Source organism: Rhodamnia argentea, chromosome 1 (assembly GCF_020921035.1).
Source record: "Rhodamnia argentea isolate NSW1041297 chromosome 1, ASM2092103v1, whole genome shotgun sequence".
NCBI lineage: Eukaryota > Viridiplantae > Streptophyta > Magnoliopsida > Myrtales > Myrtaceae > Rhodamnia > Rhodamnia argentea.
In genome coordinates this window covers 13,960,559-13,980,148 of record NC_063150.1, presented here as the reverse complement: position 1 = coordinate 13,980,148, position 19,590 = coordinate 13,960,559, and the positions used below count along the sequence as shown (strand labels likewise).

At 40.3% G+C, this 19,590-nt stretch overlaps 2 protein-coding genes, 1 long non-coding RNA gene and 2 pseudogenes across 3 annotated transcripts; 3 read left to right on the top strand and 2 right to left on the bottom strand.

Annotated features, from left to right (window-relative positions):
* Positions 1-1,610: 1,610 nt before the first annotated feature.
* Positions 1,611-7,649, bottom strand: LOC115729683 (U4/U6 small nuclear ribonucleoprotein Prp31 homolog). The gene is made up of 8 exons (XM_030660304.2): positions 7,375-7,649; positions 6,731-6,796; positions 6,352-6,489; positions 4,474-5,366; positions 4,322-4,392; positions 4,084-4,186; positions 3,898-3,973; positions 1,611-1,960 (listed from the first exon to the last, which is right to left on the bottom strand). The coding sequence occupies exons 1-8, from the start codon at positions 7,375-7,377 to the stop codon at positions 1,853-1,855; spliced, it is 1,458 nt and encodes a 485-aa protein (XP_030516164.1). The 5' UTR covers positions 7,378-7,649; the 3' UTR covers positions 1,611-1,852.
* A 1,745-nt stretch (positions 7,650-9,394) lies between these two features.
* On the top strand, positions 9,395-10,146 carry LOC115729682 (annotated as a pseudogene).
* A 2,974-nt stretch (positions 10,147-13,120) lies between these two features.
* LOC115730535 (U-box domain-containing protein 19-like) lies at positions 13,121-15,562 on the top strand. Its single transcript, XM_030661155.2, has one exon. It carries the CDS (start codon positions 13,214-13,216, stop codon positions 15,269-15,271), a length of 2,058 nt encoding a protein of 685 aa, XP_030517015.2. The 5' UTR covers positions 13,121-13,213; the 3' UTR covers positions 15,272-15,562.
* LOC115730536 lies at positions 15,350-18,351 on the bottom strand (annotated as a pseudogene).
* LOC125316154 lies at positions 16,562-17,064 on the top strand. The gene is made up of 2 exons (XR_007199470.1): positions 16,562-16,703; positions 16,797-17,064. It is a non-coding gene; the product is annotated as an uncharacterized LOC125316154 (long non-coding RNA).
* Positions 18,352-19,590: the final 1,239 nt, after the last annotated feature.

Genomic DNA, 19,590 nt, shown 5'->3' with positions numbered 1-19,590 from the left:
AAAAATTTTATACAATTACCAAAAGCGTTCCGATTCTCTAAAACTTGACTAGGAAGCAGAATCATAAAAAATCAATTATGGAAATAATTGATTTTTGAATCGAGATCATTATCAATAGCACCACTGCAATTTTTACAGAGTTTGGAAGGTTTCCTTTTGTTCGGTTACTACACACGTGCATACATCGCTGATTCGCTGTCGATTGGTACTACTGATTCAAAAGCTCAGACAACGGTTTCGTCGATGAAATCTTCTATTATATTATTTAGGACGCCCCGTTTGAATGATTTTTCTCCTTTATTCAACGTAAATGTCGTATCTGTATATGAGATATCCTCGGTATCTCAACTGCTTCATGTTCTATACATATATGATGATAATGATATATATACACGCAAAAATAACCAAGTCTTTATAATCAACATAATGTCGATTTAAGTAAACAGATAACTCGAGATCATGTACAATGAAACGATGAACTACTGGCTATGGAACTGCTGATAAGACAGACAGGAAGACGGAGCACGATGATTTTTGATCGTTTGAAGGCAAAATTTTGGAGTAGTAACCGCCCAGAGATGAGATGGCACGGCAACGTGAAGATGTGAAGCCGAAATTAAGACACGAAAGTGAGGTTGAAACCGCTGAAGAAAAGTCTGCCGGCAGTTATGTTAAGCATATGATAATATACTAGTGTTCGTGTATTGTAGATCGCCCTTGAACAAATAACAAAAATCTGTTATCATTCAATTATTTTCACTTCCCGTACCTTAACTGTAATTTTCAGATATTTCGTCATCGATTAAATTTCGACATGTATCTTAATTGTGGCTTTCAAATCTATGTATTAACTTTCGACGTGGTATTTTTAGGTCATTACATTTTCTCGTCGATAGTATTTCAATATTTTTCGGAAATACTTTTTATTATTAATTTTTTTTTTGGTTTTCCTTCTTTACCTTTTTTTTTCTTTTTATTTTTTTTATTTTTTTCCTCTCCACCATCCACCGCCCAAAAGAAACAAGCAAAGAAGGAAAAAAAAAACAAAAAATCTTATAATATTGTTAAAGTTATCCACTTTAACGTAAGACGACCGGTATCCATATTAGCTATTTCCAACTAAAATTGATTTAATCAATTATATTGGAAAAAAGGGGAAAATGTCTAAAACTCAATTGACAAAACTAAAATGCTTGAATTGAATCGGTAAAAATGCAATAGATTTAAAATTTTTTGGATAATTTTCCCATGTAGAGGAGTCATTGATTACATTGTAATATGAATTCACAACTGTACGTGTCATTCCATTCATTATGAAGTACACAATTTAGACAAGTTCCGTGTTTGATTTGAGTGTCGCCCTGAGATTTTAGCTCGCGTATAACATGGTCTATTGCGTATCGAGAGTATTCGTTAGGCCTTGGGCTTACCTATCTAAAGTGTCCATCCACGTCATAATAAAATAAACATGCACTGAAGTATGATTGTATTACATGTAGTAAGTAAAATGTACAAATCATACATTCACTAGTGAACCGATATATTCAATATGAACCGATTTTGAAAATCAGGTCGCTACTTTATAACCCAACCATCGTGGGCCAAAGTCTAAAAAACTTAATGAACTAATATGGCATAAAGCATTGCACCGATCCATCACCTAAACTGGAGGAAAAAACACAATTTAGCAGAAAACGCAACTTGAACTGATGTGGACACTAGGTGATCACAAACATGAAGGTTGGATGTCTGTCAATACACAAATGCTTGTGGTTAACTGCTCGTGTAAATTTCAGTCCTCTCTCCCCATAGTTGAGTTCAGTCTCCACTCAGATACAAAGAGAGGTAATTTTCAAGTCCTCTTTATCTTTGAAAACGTTCCCGTCTCTGAGAAGTACGTACTTTGAGTTCCACTGCCAAGCTGGTTTGCATGAGCCTGTGGATTTGAAAGCTCGATCCCCTGTGGATGAGAAGTACCATTTTTTTTTTTCTAATCATGCTGAAAAATCATTCCAAATAACAATGAAGAAAACGAGGAAAAACTAAATTGGAGTCAGAAATCACCCAGAAAACTTCTACTTGCAATTATAATGTTTAAGAGACCGAGATATGATAAAATATAAAAAGCTCAAAAGAAAAAGACTGATCGTATATGCCATGTCAATACATTATAGGAAATTACTATTCAAGGCCAAGTTTTCGACCTAAAATACAAAAGACAGCTTGTGCTTCTGTTCTTGAACCTTTCAGTTTTAAAGAGACGTTTAAAGCATATCGACGAAACAACAGTCATCACTAAAACAGCACCAAAGTAATATATTGGTGGTTCGAAGTTTGAACTACATTAACTCAAATGTTTCTCAAAAATCTAAGGTCGGTACTGATTCTTCCTTCTTGGAAACAAATTTTGCCCGATGAGAAACTATTTTCACACTGACTTAGGTTGGATTTCTTCCTTCTTAGCATGTGTCTGTAAGTAGACAAACAATCCTCTTTTATGCGGAAATCCAGCTTTAATTAAATCAAGCAAGTGCAAGAAGGGCAAAGCATTCCATGTTGAATTTGTTTGAAAATTTCATGTTTAGAAATGATAAGATGGACCATCTCCACCCACTTCTTTCATTCTTTTTGGTTGCCCCATAATGTCACCAAAAAGATAGAGGCCATAAATATGTAAATCTTCAATCCAACCCCACAAATGAGCAGTCTAGTAGACTTGAACAATGAACAACGAATTATGGCAAAGAATAAGAACAAGCAATGAAGAAATTTGCATCTCATGTAATAGGCCAGAGTGGTCAGATATACAAACAGACATAATGGAACCTATTAGTCTCTTTCACAACACCCAGTGCATTAGCATTATTAAGTGTAAATCTGGTGCAATAAGGAAGACTGATCAGGCCCACCAAGAGGAATGTGTTGGAGAAAGGATGTTTAGTGCCCAGCAGGCCATGCTTGCCCCTCGAGAAATTTTCTCGAGTTGTCCAATTTGATGGTCCTCAGGCAAATAATAACTCTTTATGCTTTGAGGGAAGAAAGAAAGAGAATAGACTTATTCCTCATAAAGGGTATAAATTTTGTCCCACTTACCTCCTCCACCTCTCATTATCTTCCCTTCTCCACCTTTCCAACAAAGCATTAACTACCATTACAGGATCAGCACATCTGCCCCCAGAATGTCTCACCACTACTTGAAATGGAAATTATGGAACAACGCAATTGATTCTGCTCAATGCTCAGAAAACTGTGTAACCCAAACGACAAGAACCAGCATATAGGAATCCAAACCAACGTTTATAATTGTCATGAAGTCCAAAAGGCTCCAAACTAAGACATTATCTAATTGTATTGGGGGACTAGAAAGAATGCACAGTAAGCATTTCATTTAGCCTGGTTTTCCATTGGTTCACCAAGGTTTGTATATTAACTGCAGCATGTCCACCGCTTCTTGGTCCATAACCTGAACTAGGTAAATCCATGAAATCAATTCGGTGATTTGTTCCTATTTTTAATAAGCACCTGCAAGTCACACCTCTGATTTGGGCAGTACCGATCAAATTAGGAAACTATTAGCACTTCCTACAACAACCCATCATAAGGATGTCTCTCCCAGAGAATATTTGGATTGATTGGTTCTACATTAAGACAAGAACAACACTAAACCACCACATACAGTTGCCAAGCTGATTTCAAGGAGGCTACAGAGCAGATCTTTTCTTTTCTTTTCTTTTTATTTCAGGTCGATGATGGAAATGATTATGCAGAGTCTTGGCATCAAACCGGAATTGGGAGTCAAGGCAGTAGCTTATCATTTCTTGCTTGAACAGAAAAATTCCAAGGCACTGATACAAGAAGATAAGATATAAATTACGGGCCACAAAAGACAGCACAGACCTGGACAGGAGTAAATGCCAGACTTGATGTAAGCCCAGAGGTGGCACCACTGCTTCCAAACTGTTTTTCCTTGAACCTAAAGATAATGTAGATTCTTAGGAAAAGATGACTAGAGGGAAAAATTAGCAATCTAGATCTGCAACATTTAAATGTGAATCTTAGCCTGGGAGGACCAAAGAAACATACTTTTTGGAAACTTTTGCAGCAAGTTTACTCTGACCCATAGATACTCGCAGCTTTCCACTCCCCGCCTGACCAAGCATTCCATAGCCTTCCCCCAGTCCATCACCTAACAAAGAGAAATATATGTAGCTGTGAGAGCTTTTTCCCCAACACAAATAGGTCAACAGGAGACAGCGAAGTATACACGGACCATACTCAAAACTCGTTTATAATCTGAAGAAAGTGGAGAAGGCAACTTTACCTAAAGAACTCTCTTCAGGTACACCAAACTGCATTCTGTTGGCCAGTTTTCTCATATCCGTTATTGCATACCTGAAAAATAAAAAAATAAGCCTGCACGTCGAACCACATGTGCATGGAAAAAAAGCTACTTTTTGAGAGAGCGAGACAGACCTCTCCTTCATCTTCCTTAGCCGACGACCACCTCTTTTTTTCTTGGGCTCAGAGTCAGGAACTGGAAGCGGTTTTGGCTGCTTTGCAGGAGGCGGCTCCTGCCATTTTTCAATTTTCTTTCGAATCTCCTCTCTAAATGCCCTCCCTGTATTTCCTGATGGATCTCCTCTAGTAGCATCTACACGTGCAGCGAGGGTTGACTTTGCAGCCAAAAGCCGGCAAGCACGCATCCTTAGAGAAGGTGGAGTAGTCTGGAATACCTCTGTTTGCTCAATGTAACCTACTCGAAACTGCGATGTTGCAGTTGAAAAACCAGCTAAAGTTTTTTTCTTTGCACCAAGAAGCTGGACATTACAAGCTGGCATCTTAGCCAAGGCTGAGAGCCCACCAGCAGTGCCCATCAGTTTTGCAGCAACCGCGCTCCCAACAATGGCAGAAAGATTTGGTGCAATGTATCCCATTCTACTTTCTACAAAATCAAGAACCTTCTTTTTCGCTGAATCGAGAGCAAGAGCTCGATCACATGCATCAATTGTTTTATTAAGGTCCTCTTCTGGAAGTGGCTTGCCACTTGTAGTGGATGCTGTAACTGAGACAACCATGATAATGGCTGAAGGTAAAAGTCCTTCCAAATCAACAAGGGTCAAATCCACCTCATTTCCAATTTTCTTAACCACCCTAGCATAATCTATTGGATGATGCACAAGCGATTCAAGCTCTGGAAATTTCACATGGTACTTGCCACGAATAAAATTGTGGATAATCATTATTTCATTCTCAATTTCAACTGAGAGGGAATTACAGTCCACAATGAGCTGATATTCCGGATCATCTTCCAACACCATCCCATGATATGAGATATCAGAACCTTTTTGAAGAGCATCTTCCACTTTCTGTCATTCCCACACATAAATCAAATTATTTCCAATCAAAGTTGGAATCTTGACATCAAGACCATGATTTAATAAATTCCTAAGTATAGCACAAGCATACATATGTTCATTTCAACATGCTTTAAAGGATAAATGGAGCAGTACAGTACCAAAAGCAAATTTTAGTGGAAATGAATGAGTCACCGGTGACAAAAAAATGAAGCCATTCCAAGCAGAGGATACTACTCACAACCAACGATACACAAGGAGTTAGTAAAACACAAAAGTGAAAAGGAGAAATGATGTTTTCAGCTCATAGATACAAATGATGAATTTTGTCAGCTCATACACATTTGCTCCTAAAAAGAACAATACAGTTTAGACCTAATCCTTGCTGCAAAGTTGTGGGCAAATGCATCACTGAAATTCTTGTTTTACGATTAAAGCTGATTTTGCCATATCTTATTAGCTTGAATCAAATTGCAATCATTGAGGGAGGAAAATTGGGGACAATCTGATGATTGCACATGACTTGCAAGGAATTATCATCGCAAAGTTATCTCCCATATAATACAAATGCAGATATGACAAAGGCGTTTAATTCAATTAGTTAAACATGGGGTTAGCTTCAGATTTTGTTGATGAGAATGAGAGGAAATTTTTTTGTGTCAGCCAATCATTGGTTTTTATGTGAAATTTGTGGTATTAGTGACTAAATTTGGCATGTAGCGGGACTTGTCACCCTCCACTCAATTTCCTTGAGACAGGGAAGAAATGTGTTGGCATGTAGCAGCAGGAATTGTCACCCCACATTCAATTTGTTGCAATACAAGACTACTTACTGGCTAACACCACAAACAACATCAGAAAAAAGAACGCAAAAAAACTAAAAAAAACTAAAAAAGAATGACAGAGAAAAAAGAAAAAGAAAGACTTAGCACTGAGGTTTTCAAGACCAAAGAACATGCTAGTATATTATAATAGAAACCAGTGGTTGTGGACTAACCTGCATTATGTCCTTGTATCTTTGTGACTTCTGTAATTTGGAAACATTATCAAGATCCTCATAATTGAGGGTCTCTATGTCAGCTAGTTCCCCATCAACATCTTCCTCCATGTTTCCAGCATCATTTTCCTCTTCTTCCTAAGGGTATAAACATCTCAAATCTCACAATATAAGAATGAACATGATTGGCTAAGCCTGTAATTGGAAATTAGAAATGAAGGCTTGGCTAATGTTCTACCAAAAAAGCCTGGCCTAGATTTAATCGACATCCAATTAATAAGATGAGAATCCTCAAAGAAAATCATAAAGAAAGCATGTCACCAAGTCAATGCAAGATGCCTATAGTAATGAAACCAAGAAGTATAGTTTAGTCACTCACATGCAGATCAGCCTCATTGTCAGATAACTCATCCAAGTCTGCAAGGAAAGAATCAGCCAGAGCAGCCTGAAACCGCCAGATGACACGATGTCAAGCACAGTATCATCATAAGTTAAATAACTAGCATACTTGTATAAAACCTGCAAATTGACCAGTCAACTGAAATGTCTCTGGTCCAAAAAGAAAAAATAAACAGTTCTATAGAAGCTAGGTGATGACAGAAGCTTCACTTTCAAGGAAGCAATAAGCATTTAGATAGCAGTGTAACTCAAAATCCATTAGTGTTCCACGATATCCTTGGCATCACCTCTACTAATATAATTCCCTTCAACCGACAAGAATCCAAAACACTTGGAAACTTCAAAATTCGAGACAGAAACGAGTCCAGGGTGCCATGCACAGAACACGAATGTTACATGAAAGGACAAACACCCCCATTTACTGAGGTTGCAACATAACAAACAGACAGTGGGCATAGCTCAAACTAGGTTGAATTCACGAACCAATTCACCAATGAACAGCGGACCCATTCCGTATCCAACAGAAAGGCAGTTCAACGACTCGGGGACCAAACTAAAAAAAAAAAGCATGTGACGGAAGAACAGTCGTCGTCAAAATGGCCACGACAGTGCAAAGAAACTCACCATGATTCCGAAACCTAACGCTTGAAGCTTAAGCCGAGTCTCCCGATTCCCACCCTGACCACGGAACGTTCGAGCAGAGGGAGAGCGAACGTCAGAAGCGACGGAGTCGAAATTCGAAACCCTAGCCGAACAAATATACAAGACAGAAGGAACGAGAGAAATTCGAATCCACCCCGAGCGAAAGTACCTCTTCGAGCAAGCTGATTTCTCCGGCAGCAAGAGCAACGATCCCGCTGAGCGATGGAGAAACCAGGCAAACCGACCGACCTTCGCGAAGAAGAGACGAAGCTGGATACCAAGATGATGGGCTCATAACGAGATCAGCCCAGGTACGAGTTCATACAAGCCCACTTTGAAAAACCTTTTTCTGAAAAAAAAATGGACATAAGTATACTTCAAGTGTCAATATTTATGTACGACAATCACTTTAATATTATTATTATTTTAGATTGCTTGAGTACCAAATCGGAGAAAAAAATCAATTTAGTGCCAACGGCGAGAAATTCCGATGACCTCATCAGAGTTGACACTTAAATAATTGTTTTTTTTTTAAATTAGCATTTAAGTAATCTAAGAAACGACCATTTTAGTGCCAAATCAGAGAAAAATGATTACTTTAGTGCCAACGGAAAGAAATTCGACGACCTTACCAGGATCGGCACTTAAATAATCATTTTTCAAAAAATTGGCACTTGAGTGATTCACAACAAAAATATTGGCATCAAAGTGAGTGCCGTGTAAAATTTAGCGTTTGAGTTGTCCTTTTGAAAAAAAAAATGCTTATGAAAATGAACCAACGAAAATATTTAGGCATAATTTATAATTGATAAAAAAAATATTTACTTTGATCATTCATTTCCCTTAAAAATAGACATTACCTTAATCTCGAGTCACCCCCAGCAAAAATGAAAATATATATATATATAGCTAATTGGTGATGTTATGATTGTAACTTTGACTCTCTTCTTCTCGCTCTTAACGTCGTAATGACTGATCACCCACATTCATTGATTCATTACCCACACTTTCTTTATTAAGGTTCCGTTTGTTTCACGAAAAATGAATAATTTGAAAAATATTTTCCTAAAAATTATCTACACATATATTGTTGTTGGCAATAAAAAAAGATTCATTGACTAATTATCTTAGCTGATACAAGCCATAATGTTTTGAAAAACATTTTCGAAATCATCTATTTTCAGCAAAATAAACGGAGCCTAAAAAAAAAAAGGAAAAAAAAAACCTAAAATTAGTAATGACCAAAAATCCGGATAATCACAAATGCCAAATAACACTCATTTGACTTAACTCGTGTATTACAAAGTGTTCCAACTTGATGACCAACATTTTCTTTTATTAAATTTATGACAGATTGCTAATTATGTCAATTGAAAGTTAACCACTTTGTATTATCTCGTATCCAATTTAGATTTGAATTTCTCAATGAATTCATGTCATACTCGAGTGGGTCTTTCTGCTAAATCAAAAAGGTCATCATCGGTACGAAACAGTTTGTATTCAACTTACTTCTTGCATCATATTGTAATTTGATTTTTTTTTCTATTTATTATCCCAAACCAAGAAAGATAAGTAAATTTTCTTTTCAAAAAAGGAGGCTAACTTGGGTTTTAGCATGCAACTATAAGATGTGTCAATATGGGTCTTTGCCCATGTTTTAACTCACTTTTATTGATTTAGGTCAAATATGGGTTCAACAAACTTAAAAAAATGGGGCCAAATATGGGTTGAGGCTTAAAAGTGTATTCAAATATGGGTTTTAACTCAATCCATTTTTGACCCATTTTCAACTCATGATCTATAGCTTCGCAAGACGACTTTTATTTGCTTGTAATGTGCTGCCCACCGCCTCTATCGCCCGCCCGCCACAAAGCCCGCCCACCCACCGCCACTACCACCGCCGCCTGCCCTCCTCCCGCCACCTCCACTCGCCCCTCCGCCCACCCACCCGGACCTCGCCTTCATCGCCCGTCCGCCCGCCCACCGTAACAGCAAACCTAATCCAATCTCACTAGTCATTCCCCCCGAATAATGGACTCAATTGATAATGGAGTGATGAGCGGGATGGAGCAAGCCCATGCTCACATATGGACCTATGCTTTCAACTCCATCTACTCCATGTCCCTCAAATGCGCCATCGAACTTGGCATCCCCGACGCCCTCACACCACCACGGCCATCCCATGACCTTTCTTGAGCTTGTCACCGCATCGTCGGTCTCCCCCTTCCCGCGCCACCTCATGAATGCCCTTGCCCAACCCGGCTTTGTCTCTCACCAAAAGTTTGCAGCTAAAAATGGCGAGGAGCAACTATGGTTGGCGTACTCTCTCACTACCATTTCACGTGCGATCCCGCTAAGCGAGCCCGGTGGCATGTCGCCGGTGGTATCGTTCATCCTCGACCCCATCCTACAAGGCCCATTGCACTGCCCGGGCAAGTGACTCAAGAGAGCCCGAGCCCGAGCCCGAGCACGCCCTTCTTGACGAAGCATGGGAAGAGGCTATGGGAGTACACGGCTCAGGATGAAGGGCTGAATCTTCCCTTGAACAAAGCGATGGTTAGCGATGGGCCGGTGGTTGCGAGGCTAATGGCGGCAGCAGGAGGTGCGCGGGCCACGGTCATGGCGGAGGACAGGCTGTCGCGGCAAGCGAGCGACAGAGACGGGCGAGCCACGGTGGCCGCAGACGAGCGGGCTACAAGGGCGGCAGTGGGCGGGCCATGGTGGGGACATGTAGGGGGACCACAAAGGTGGTAGGCGGGCGAGCCATGGGAGTGGCTTTGGGCGGGCTACGGTGGGTGGTCGATTGGCGAAACAATTTTTATATTTTTTAATTTTATGAAATAGATATTTCATGATTTGGTTAAATATGTAAGTATTTAAATTATACGGGTCAAGTCGGGCATTGGTCAAATTTGGATTGAGTCGGGTATGGGTCATAAAATTTGTATTATGTGAAAATGGGTCAAAACGGATTAAATGGATCAATATGGGCCGGACCATATTTAACCCGACCCAAACCTAACCCGAAATACCCATTTGACACCTGTGCATCCTAATGAATAGAAAAGCAAAAAAATAAAAAGTCTGATTTATCTATATTATTTGAGCATTCAAAAATTCAGGTATAGTTTGTTTCGGGAAAACTAAATGATTTGAAATATAGTTTCTTAAAAATGATCTTTTATAGTACTTGTAAATTGGCAAAAATGTAAATTTGAATTTTTTTGTTCATGAGGAAAAATATTTTTTCGTTCATTTATTTTTTGTAAGTAGTTATTTTTAAGAAATTATTTTTCGAATGATTTAATTTTCAAGAAATAAACGGAGGCTTATGGTTTAGACAGTATTTTCCTAAAAGTAGTCATTTGTATTGTTTGTTAAAATCAACAAACGAAAAAGAAAACCATCGTCCACAAAGATGTTTAGACATAAATTGTCACATGTTTCCCGAGAACGATACAAGCATTTATTTTTAGGAAAGTATTTTTTAAATCATCAATTTTCCACAAAACAAATGAAATTTTACTTCTTAAAATTATTAGCCAATGAAAAATGTTTAATTATCGACACAATTTACATCTAAACATCTTCATGGATGTTGAAAATATAGGTTTCCAAAGTTCTTATTTTAAACTGGAACATCCGTCATACCGGAACCAGAACACCCTACGTTCAGGAGAACCTATCAATTCTTTTATTTTTCATTTTTAATTAAGCAAAAAAGAGTAAGCTATAACATCTAAAAAAGGGTGAGTGATTTTAGACTCGTACATGTTACATTTAAAACCCAAACCAATCCATTGAACACGAAACCTAAAAATTTGTTTGGCTCCAAATCATACATTCGTCATCAGATGCCATAGAACATTATATGATCGTGCAAAAACATATACCAAGAAAAATATAAAAATTTATTTATCTAGGTCAGGTTCCGTTCTATGTAAATGAACCTACCCGTTGGAACATGTTTCTCAATTTTTGGAACCTAGAACCTACCCCGCATACATTGGAACCTGGAACCAGGCCGGATCCTACAGGTTCCGGTTTCAGGTTCTCGCTTCTATCCCGGAACCATGTTCACCCCTAGAAAATATGTTTCCTTTATTTAATTGTGTAAGCAGTACGAGCGGTCGTTTTAAAAAAATATTTTGCAAATCCTTCGTTTTTTGCAAAATAAACGGAGCCTTAAAATAATTAGTCAATTAAAAATATTTTCATCATCGAAAATATTTTCACGGATGATAGAAATGTTTATTGCTTAAATTTTTTTAAAAAGATCATTTTTAAATAAATATTTTTTTTAAATTATTTAGTTTTCGCGAAATAAAAGTAGGTGAGCCGTAGCATTCGGGCTTGGTGGAGGTAAAGCGCGTCCGAGGCTGTGCCCATGCCTCTTATTTCCTTGTACTGTGCGGCCATGTCCTATTGTCCTGTGCCTCTTTATCTTTATATTTATTCTATTATTTCTTTATATTAAGATTTTTTATTCTTTTCCGTCAAAATAGATTTCAAGAAAACTAACCCCATTTTAGAAATTACGGTAAATGCCCAAATAATCTAAAATGCAAGAACCCGACCTTTAATAAATGAGATATCTTTTTGTTTTGTGAGGAAATTAGTTCCAATTTTTCGAACAATCGGTAACGGCTCATATTAGATTAGCATGCAAATTAACTAGGACATAAAATGTATGCTACTCTCTTTATTCGAAATGTATATTCTGATCGCATTTTGTAGTTTCTATTGGAGCCTCCTTGAAAATTGACCACACATGTTTCCCAATAAATGGATGTCTTTCACTAAACGGGAGAGAGAGAGAGAGAGAGAGAGAGAAGAGAGAGAGTATCAACATGCGAGCAAGAGATGCAGAATATCAACATGCGAGCATTACTTAAACCTCCCATTCCGCCGTCTTTTAAATTTACTCTCTCGCACTCACATGCCACTCCGACAAGCCATTCAATCCCACCGTCGGAGGTTACAGTATACAATGGGACAAAATAAACTCGTCCCTATTAAATGAATTAACCGCATGTTTGAAAAGATTTGAATAATCTATATCACTAAAGTTGAGTTGTTCTATCAACATCTTATGAAATTATCGGGATAAAAGTAATAAATTAATAACTTAAGTTGTCACAGTTTCCTAATACACGCATCCACTTAGGCTTCATTTGTACTAAAAATAATCGTTTGTATCATTTGTAACAATTAAACAATGAAAAACGTTTTTCTTATCGTCGACGATTTGTGTTTAAATATTTTTACGAGGGGTCGACTTTTTTTGGGCCATTCAATTTTATAAGCAAAATAAACAATATTTTTCAATCGTACTGTCAATGGAAGGGAGTTGCACGGCGAAAGTAAAGTTACTAAAGTATCCCCCGATAATTGCTCAATGTTCAACGTGAGAAAAAAAAAAAAAACAAAACAAAAACTACGCTACACGTGCCTTCACGTCCCACGAGGCCTCCCATGCTCTCGCTCCACGTGTCACTCTCTCCGTCACCTCACGAACGATCCAGGAAAGCCACCCCACGCTTGTCCTCTCGCCACGTGTCCCAGGATCGCCAGCTAAAAAGAACTGTGCGCTTGAGATCTGACTCATCCCCAAGGACCAATTGGGTTCCTACACGTGTCCCTGCGGCAAATCAGTCCAGTGCCTCCTACCCCTCTCCCCACCCTATATATTGTCAGCTCCTAAAGCGCAAACCGAAGTCGAGACAAACGCAAAGCTACAACACGTAAAAAGACAAAAACAACCTTTCCTTTTTTCAATTCTTTAATTATTTTCCCACAAAATCTCTTCCGCCCAAACCCAATGACCAAAAAGCCGACCACTGAGTCGACTCGCCGGACTCTCACGTTCCCGGCGGTTCCCCCCTGCGACTACGCATCTCCGTCCACTATCCTCTCCTCCCTCACCGGCCTCGCGAGGTCGATCCTGGCGTACAAATGCAAACGCTTCGCGTGCAACAAGCGGAGCGCCGCCGAATCGATCCGGCACGTTTCCAACCTCCTCATCTTCCTCGAAGAAGTCCCTCCGCACGCTCCCGGCTCCATCGCCCTCAGCCTCTCGGAGCTCCACTTGGCGCTCCAGCAGCTCCGGTACCTCCTGGAAGACTGCACGCGCGACGGCGCGCGCGTGTGGATGCTGATGAAGTCGGAGCACGTGGCGGACCAGTTTCGCGCCTCGGTTCGTGCGATGGCGACGGCGCTGGATGTGCTGCCCATGGAAGACGTCGACGTGCCTGTCGAAGCGAGGGAGGTCGCCGGTTTGTTCGTGAGGCAAGCGCGTAAGGTGAGATTCGAAGTTGGTGTAGATGATCGGACAGCGGTTAGTAATTTGAATTGGATTTTGAGTAGGTTCGCGTGCGGGATTGCTCCGGAGAGGAGTGGTTTAGAGCGTGTGCTTGATTATGTTGGTGTGCGGAGCTGGAGCGATTGCCATAAGGAGATTAGGTTTTTGGATGCTGAATTAGGGTTCGAGTTTTTAAGTGTTGAGAAGCGGGAGGTGGAGATTCTGAGTAGTTTGATGGGGTTGATGTACTACTGTAGATGCATGCTTTTCGAGGTTGTTGACATCGAATCCAATGGACAATCCAATGAAGAGCATGCTGTTAAAGTGCTCGATCGCATCAATCCAGATGATTTTCGGTGCCCAATTTCTCTCGAGTTGATGGTTGATCCAGTGACCACCGTTACAGGACATACATATGATCGAGCTTCCATAGTGAAGTGGTTCAGGGCTGGAAATTTCACCTGTCCTAAGACAGGTGAGATGCTTGCAAGCACGAAACTAGTTCAAAATGCAACGATTAGGAGGTTGATCGAGCAATACTGTTCCGAGAATGGCATTCCTTTCGCTGAATCAGCTCACAAGAATCACGATATTTCGAGGACTGTTCTTGCCGGGAGTGTGGCAGCAGAAGGTGCCATGAAAATGCTCGCGAGCTATCTAGCTTTCAGGCTGGAGGTTGGGACTCGTGTGGAGAGGAATAAAGCTGCCTATGAGATCCGGCTTCTTGCCAAGAGGAGCATTTTTAATAGATCGTGCTTGGTTGAAGCTGGAACTATTCCTCACTTGTTAAAGTTGCTGACGTCGAGGGATTCATCAATCCAAGAAAATGCTATTGCAGCTCTTTTGAATCTCTCGAAGCATTCAAAGAGCAAAGCAATTATCGTCGAGAATGGTGGTTTGGTATTGGTTGTGGAGGTTCTCAAATATGGGCATAAGGTTGAAGCTAGGCAGCACGCAGCTGCAACACTGTTTTACCTTGCCTCGATGGAGGAGTATAGGAAATTGATTGGGGAAATTCCAGAAACCATCGCAGTTTTAGTGGAGATGGTCAAGAATGGAACCAGTCGTGGCAAGAAGAACGCATTAGTTGCAGTTTTTGGGCTTCTAATGCACCATGGCAATCGCAGGAGAGTTCTTGCATCCGGAGTGGTCCCGGTGCTGGTTCAACAGTTGAAGTCTTCTGATAGAGAAGATTTCGTTAATGATTGTCTGGCTGTTCTGTCAAGCATAGCAGAGAACCCTGAGGGAACATCAGCAATTTTACATGCTGATGCTTTGTATATAATCATGGGGATTCTAAATTCTTCTACCTCAAGGGTGGGGAGGGAGCATTGTGTGACTCTGTTGCTGGCTCTGGGCATCAATGGTGGTGCAGAAGTTATCTCCAATTTGGTGAAGAGTAGCTCTCTCATGCAATCACTCTATTCCTTACTCAGTGAGGGCACTTCTCGCGCAAGCAAGAAGGCCAGCGCTCTCATCAGGCTTCTGCAGGATTTTTCTGAAAGAAGATCTTGTGGTTCACTGCTTTCAATTTTCCAACAGGACAGTTTGTCCATGATTGGTAACCCGATTTTTTGAGGGAAAAATTTTTACTTCGTTGCAGTCGTCAGTCTTGTAGATAGAAGAATGTGTGCAGATGCTTTCTTGTTTTCATCCTTTGTGATGCATTGACAAAATTAGCTCAATTTTTGAAGAGCTAGTTGAGTCATGTTGGCTTCTGCTTTTTTTACCCATGAAGCCTTCTGTACAAATAAACCCTTGTATTCTGATTCTCTTTTCAATGTCACTGAAAATAAAATATTATGTACCCCTGTAACATATAGTTGATTATGCTGCATTGAATCAGAAAACTTTTTTCTTTTCCTATCATTCTTTGTATGCCGAGTTCCTCTCTCTTGTCACGCAATATTGTTGATTTCCCTTCAGTCAGACATATCTAGTGCCTGTTCTAGTTTTGATACAACTTGCTCCATAGACGGCCTTTGCTGCTTAAGTCCCGTGCATGACAATGCCAGCTTGAGTACGAGATCAAAAGCTTCGGCCGAGTACTCTCCATTGAGTTTCTGATCAGCAAACTCTGCTATGTTCCCGCCTTTCGTAAGGAGTTTGGCCTGTGAGGTAGAAAGCACATTCATATGACAACTAATCATAGGGAAAATGACTTTGCCGAATTTGATAAAAGCATTGATCCGTACCCTTCTCTCTAGAGGCATTGGTCTATTCACAGTTAGATTGATAACCCTCTGTGCAGAGAGAAGCTGCAGAAGTACTATCCCGAAGCTATAGACATCACCTGAAGCATTGACATGACGGTTTCTTCTGTACTCAGGATCAACATAACCAAATGTTCCCCTGACTTCTGAGCTCACAAACGACTGGCCCACGTCCATCACCTTGGACAATCCGAAATCTGAGAGCTTGCCTTCGAAGTTGGCAGTAATAAGAATGTTTGTAGGCTGGGAATTGAGCAAGTAATGGTTGAAGCTTAGAGACAGTCCAGAGCAAAACTACAGAGATTGGTTAAGAGAGAAGCATTCACTGTGTGAACTCGAAAACGCACTTTAATATCACGGTGAACAATACAGCCTTCTGGATAGGTGTGGAGAAACCAGAGTCCCCTTGCACCGTCAATGGCGATTTTGAGTCTTTGGATCCACGAGAGAACTTTATCTTTTCCTGCAATTCACAATCTTAGTAAGAGGTCAACGGTGGTTAATGTGATTACTCGGGAACGGATAGACATGATAGGGTATCGATTCATACCAAACAGCCACTCTGAGAGGTTACCGTTGTGGCATAGCTCATAAACAAGGAAACATTCATCTTCATTCTCACAATAGCCCAGCAGAGGTACCAAGTTTGGGTGCCGGACATCCGACAGGCTCGCGACTTCTCTAACGTATGTATCTGTATGGCCTTCGCTGATGATGTGCTTTATGGCCACGTGTTGACCATTGGAAAGTATGCCCCTGTACACCTTGCCTGTCACGACATAGATAATACTTTCCATGTAAGTGCAAAAATTTCTTCATGTATGTTTTTGGTTCATTTACAGCTTTCTAGTTTTGGTTTTTGCTCCTGTTTTGTTCCCTTGCTCTTGGAGATGCCCCTAAGCAGCAGTTGGGGCATGCAGAAGATGATACCAGGCCTTTGTGCCTTCTTATCAATGCTTCCCTTTCTGCAAATTAAGTGAAACCATTGTCTTGCTAGATAGGTCGATGCCAAAAGATCTTGAAGTGCTTATTGCCAAAAGACCAGGCTTTTCTGCCGTCTTCTTGCCGGTGATGATGGAATGCAATGTGTTCTACCTATTCAATCCTGCTAGCATGTAATGAATCTGAATAAGAAAAAGAGAGCAAGATCTTTGATTCTTACCTGCTATGCCTTGCCCAATGAACTTTGTCGGGCTGAGATTGTTTGTCGCCGAATAAACTTCCTTAATCGATATCTTGAGACTGCTGGAATCCTCGGAAGGCAGCTTTGGTGCATCTGTCATGATTTAAAATATGCAAAAACAAGATTACAAAAAAGAAAAAGAAAAAAAGAAAAGCAGATGAGGAAATGGTTGAAGCATGATCTTCAAGTGACTTCAACAGTACCTTCCTTTTCTCTTGGGACATTAACTGTAACCCTTTTCTTGAACAAAATCCATAATACAATAGCTATTATTACTATGACGATTCCTACCAGACCAGCAATTAGAATCCCTAGGCCTGTGGATCATCCAAGACAGAAAATTACAACAGATAATTGCAGCACAGAGAAACATTAAGCCTTGGAAATCATCAGTTGAAAGGACTCCTCCGATGAGCTTGCCTGTTATAGATATGATGCTACTCTTCTTGTTGTTAGTGGCCGTTTCATCTGACATGACTAAAAAAAAAAAAAATGCTTAGATCACTTGAAAGCCTTATCATGGTAGGTAATTGATAGTCATTGTGCATGGAAATAAAATGCAGAACTGATCAATTCATCTGCAAAGCAATAGAACTTTTACCTACGGGAAGACTCTGCTCCCCAAGGCATTTGTATACTGTCTCTACCCAATATTTATCACCAGACATTTTGCCTGTTAACGTAATCAAAACCGCAAACCGACATAGATCGGCCTCAAGCTTTGCTGTCTCTGTACCATTAACAGATGATTCACCAATCTCCTCCCACCTAGCCGAACAAGGGCTGCAACCTTGAGTAAATGAGCCATTTTGATCTCGACCCAGGTCGCAATCCTCCCCTTAAGTTCCTTAAGCTATCTCCTAGCCGAGTCACCACATCTGTGACCGAATACTCGGAGCAGCCGCCAGCCCCTCTTGTCAGCTTCTCGATTCCACATCCGAGGACATTCGTCTCAGTAGTGTTCATCGAGGCTAAGCAGTTCTTCTGCTCCGTGGCACCAAGGAATATTTGTCCAGTCAGGTTCGCTCGCTGGCCTAGAGCATAGAGATACTCATCAAAGGGTACTCCGCAGCACTCGTGGTTGATGAAGCCACCCCAACTCGCATTTTGGCAAGTTTGGTTAACATCGTAAAGGGTGAATTTACCATCCAAAGAACAGTTGGCTGTCGCAGTTTCAGAGGACACGAGATTCATCGCGGCAAAGACGACTGATATTATTAGAATAAAGGAGAATCGCTCTTCATTCTCCAGTTTGTGAAATCTGCAGGACTTAGCCATGGTCATGAAGGGTTGGTCTATTGAAAGAATTTGAAACACTATGAGAGAAGTATGAGTTAGACAAGGTGATTCATGATGATAGGATTAAGGCAAAGGTATATACTTTGGGGGTCAACTATAGAGGGGAAACGTGATGAATAGAATCCAGGAGGGCTATAGCTTTTAGCTGGAGATTGTGAGAAGAGTATCTAGAAATTATCACTTCCCTCATCTGTATTCACCATAAACAAGGACTTAAAACAAGAGTTGCTGCCATTAGGACAACTTTCTGACTTTTTCTATCCAGAATTTCTTAATCTTGTGTGAAAGAGACAGCTCCTTGGAAGGACATGAACCAAAGATGCCAATGAGCCAAATGGCTGGTTTTAGTTATAATCAAACACGGAGGAGGGGGAGGAGAATGTTGCTGGGTCTCCACATTGTGCCTGCCGTTTTCCTCAGCTTTTGTTATTTTTGTAAGTATGATATTGTTGATTCCAATAGTGCGGAGAAGACCGTCCGGGCTGTGAAATATTATTTAGAATGGAATGAGATGGTCAATTTTCTTCTGATTAAAGAAGTGTTTCTTGCCAAATTTGTAGGCATTAATCACAGATGTCACGATTGGCTGTTGGAGTTTAAGTGATGCCATCAAGGGTAGAGGACAAGCAGTAAAGATAAAGGGAACGTTAGTGTTGCTGCCCAAATTATTCTCCTTCCAACTTTCTGTTATTTGTTTCCCCTTTAATTCGACACCATCTAAGGATGTTGCTGTTTAAGATAACTAGGCGGGTACCCGGGGATCATGGTAGTCGTGTACTACTGAGCATGGTAGCCAAAGTGGGTAAAAGGGTCATATTATCTTCCTCCGAGATTATATTTTCTTTCCTGAAATCACAAGTTCGAGCCATATCGTGAGCAAATCTCCGATTTGCTCGTGTCTTGGGCACTGACTACTTCATGTAGAGGGATTTATACGCTTTTAGTAATATTCCATGTTAGGTGTGGGAATTCTAATAGTTGGTATATCAATAGTTGGTGTGTAGCTATATCTCATACCGAACGTTCCATAACCGGCACGGGAGACCACTATTGAAAAAGTCACAACTGGCCACCTTCATCAAGCTAAAAGTCATTCTAGAAAGAAATCCGTTTTGTCGCGCAAGATCCCCTCTCTTTTTACTCATCTTATGTTGCGATATTAGTTATTCACGGACTCTCCCCTTCGAGGATCCCTTCTCTCA

Excerpts from the sequence above, each read along its gene's own strand:
- LOC115729683 (XM_030660304.2), bottom strand. Across the intron at positions 4,393-4,473 it reads CTAAGGAAGATGAAGGAGAG|GTATGCAATAACGGATATGA; the intron begins GTCTGTCTCGCT and ends TTTATTTTTCAG. Across the intron at positions 4,187-4,321 it reads ACCTGAAGAGAGTTCTTTAG|GTGATGGACTGGGGGAAGGC; the intron begins GTAAAGTTGCCT and ends TCTCTTTGTTAG.
- LOC115730535 (XM_030661155.2), top strand. The coding sequence starts at position 13,214 with ATGACCAAAAAGCCGACCACTGAGTCGACTCGCCGGACTCTCACGTTC.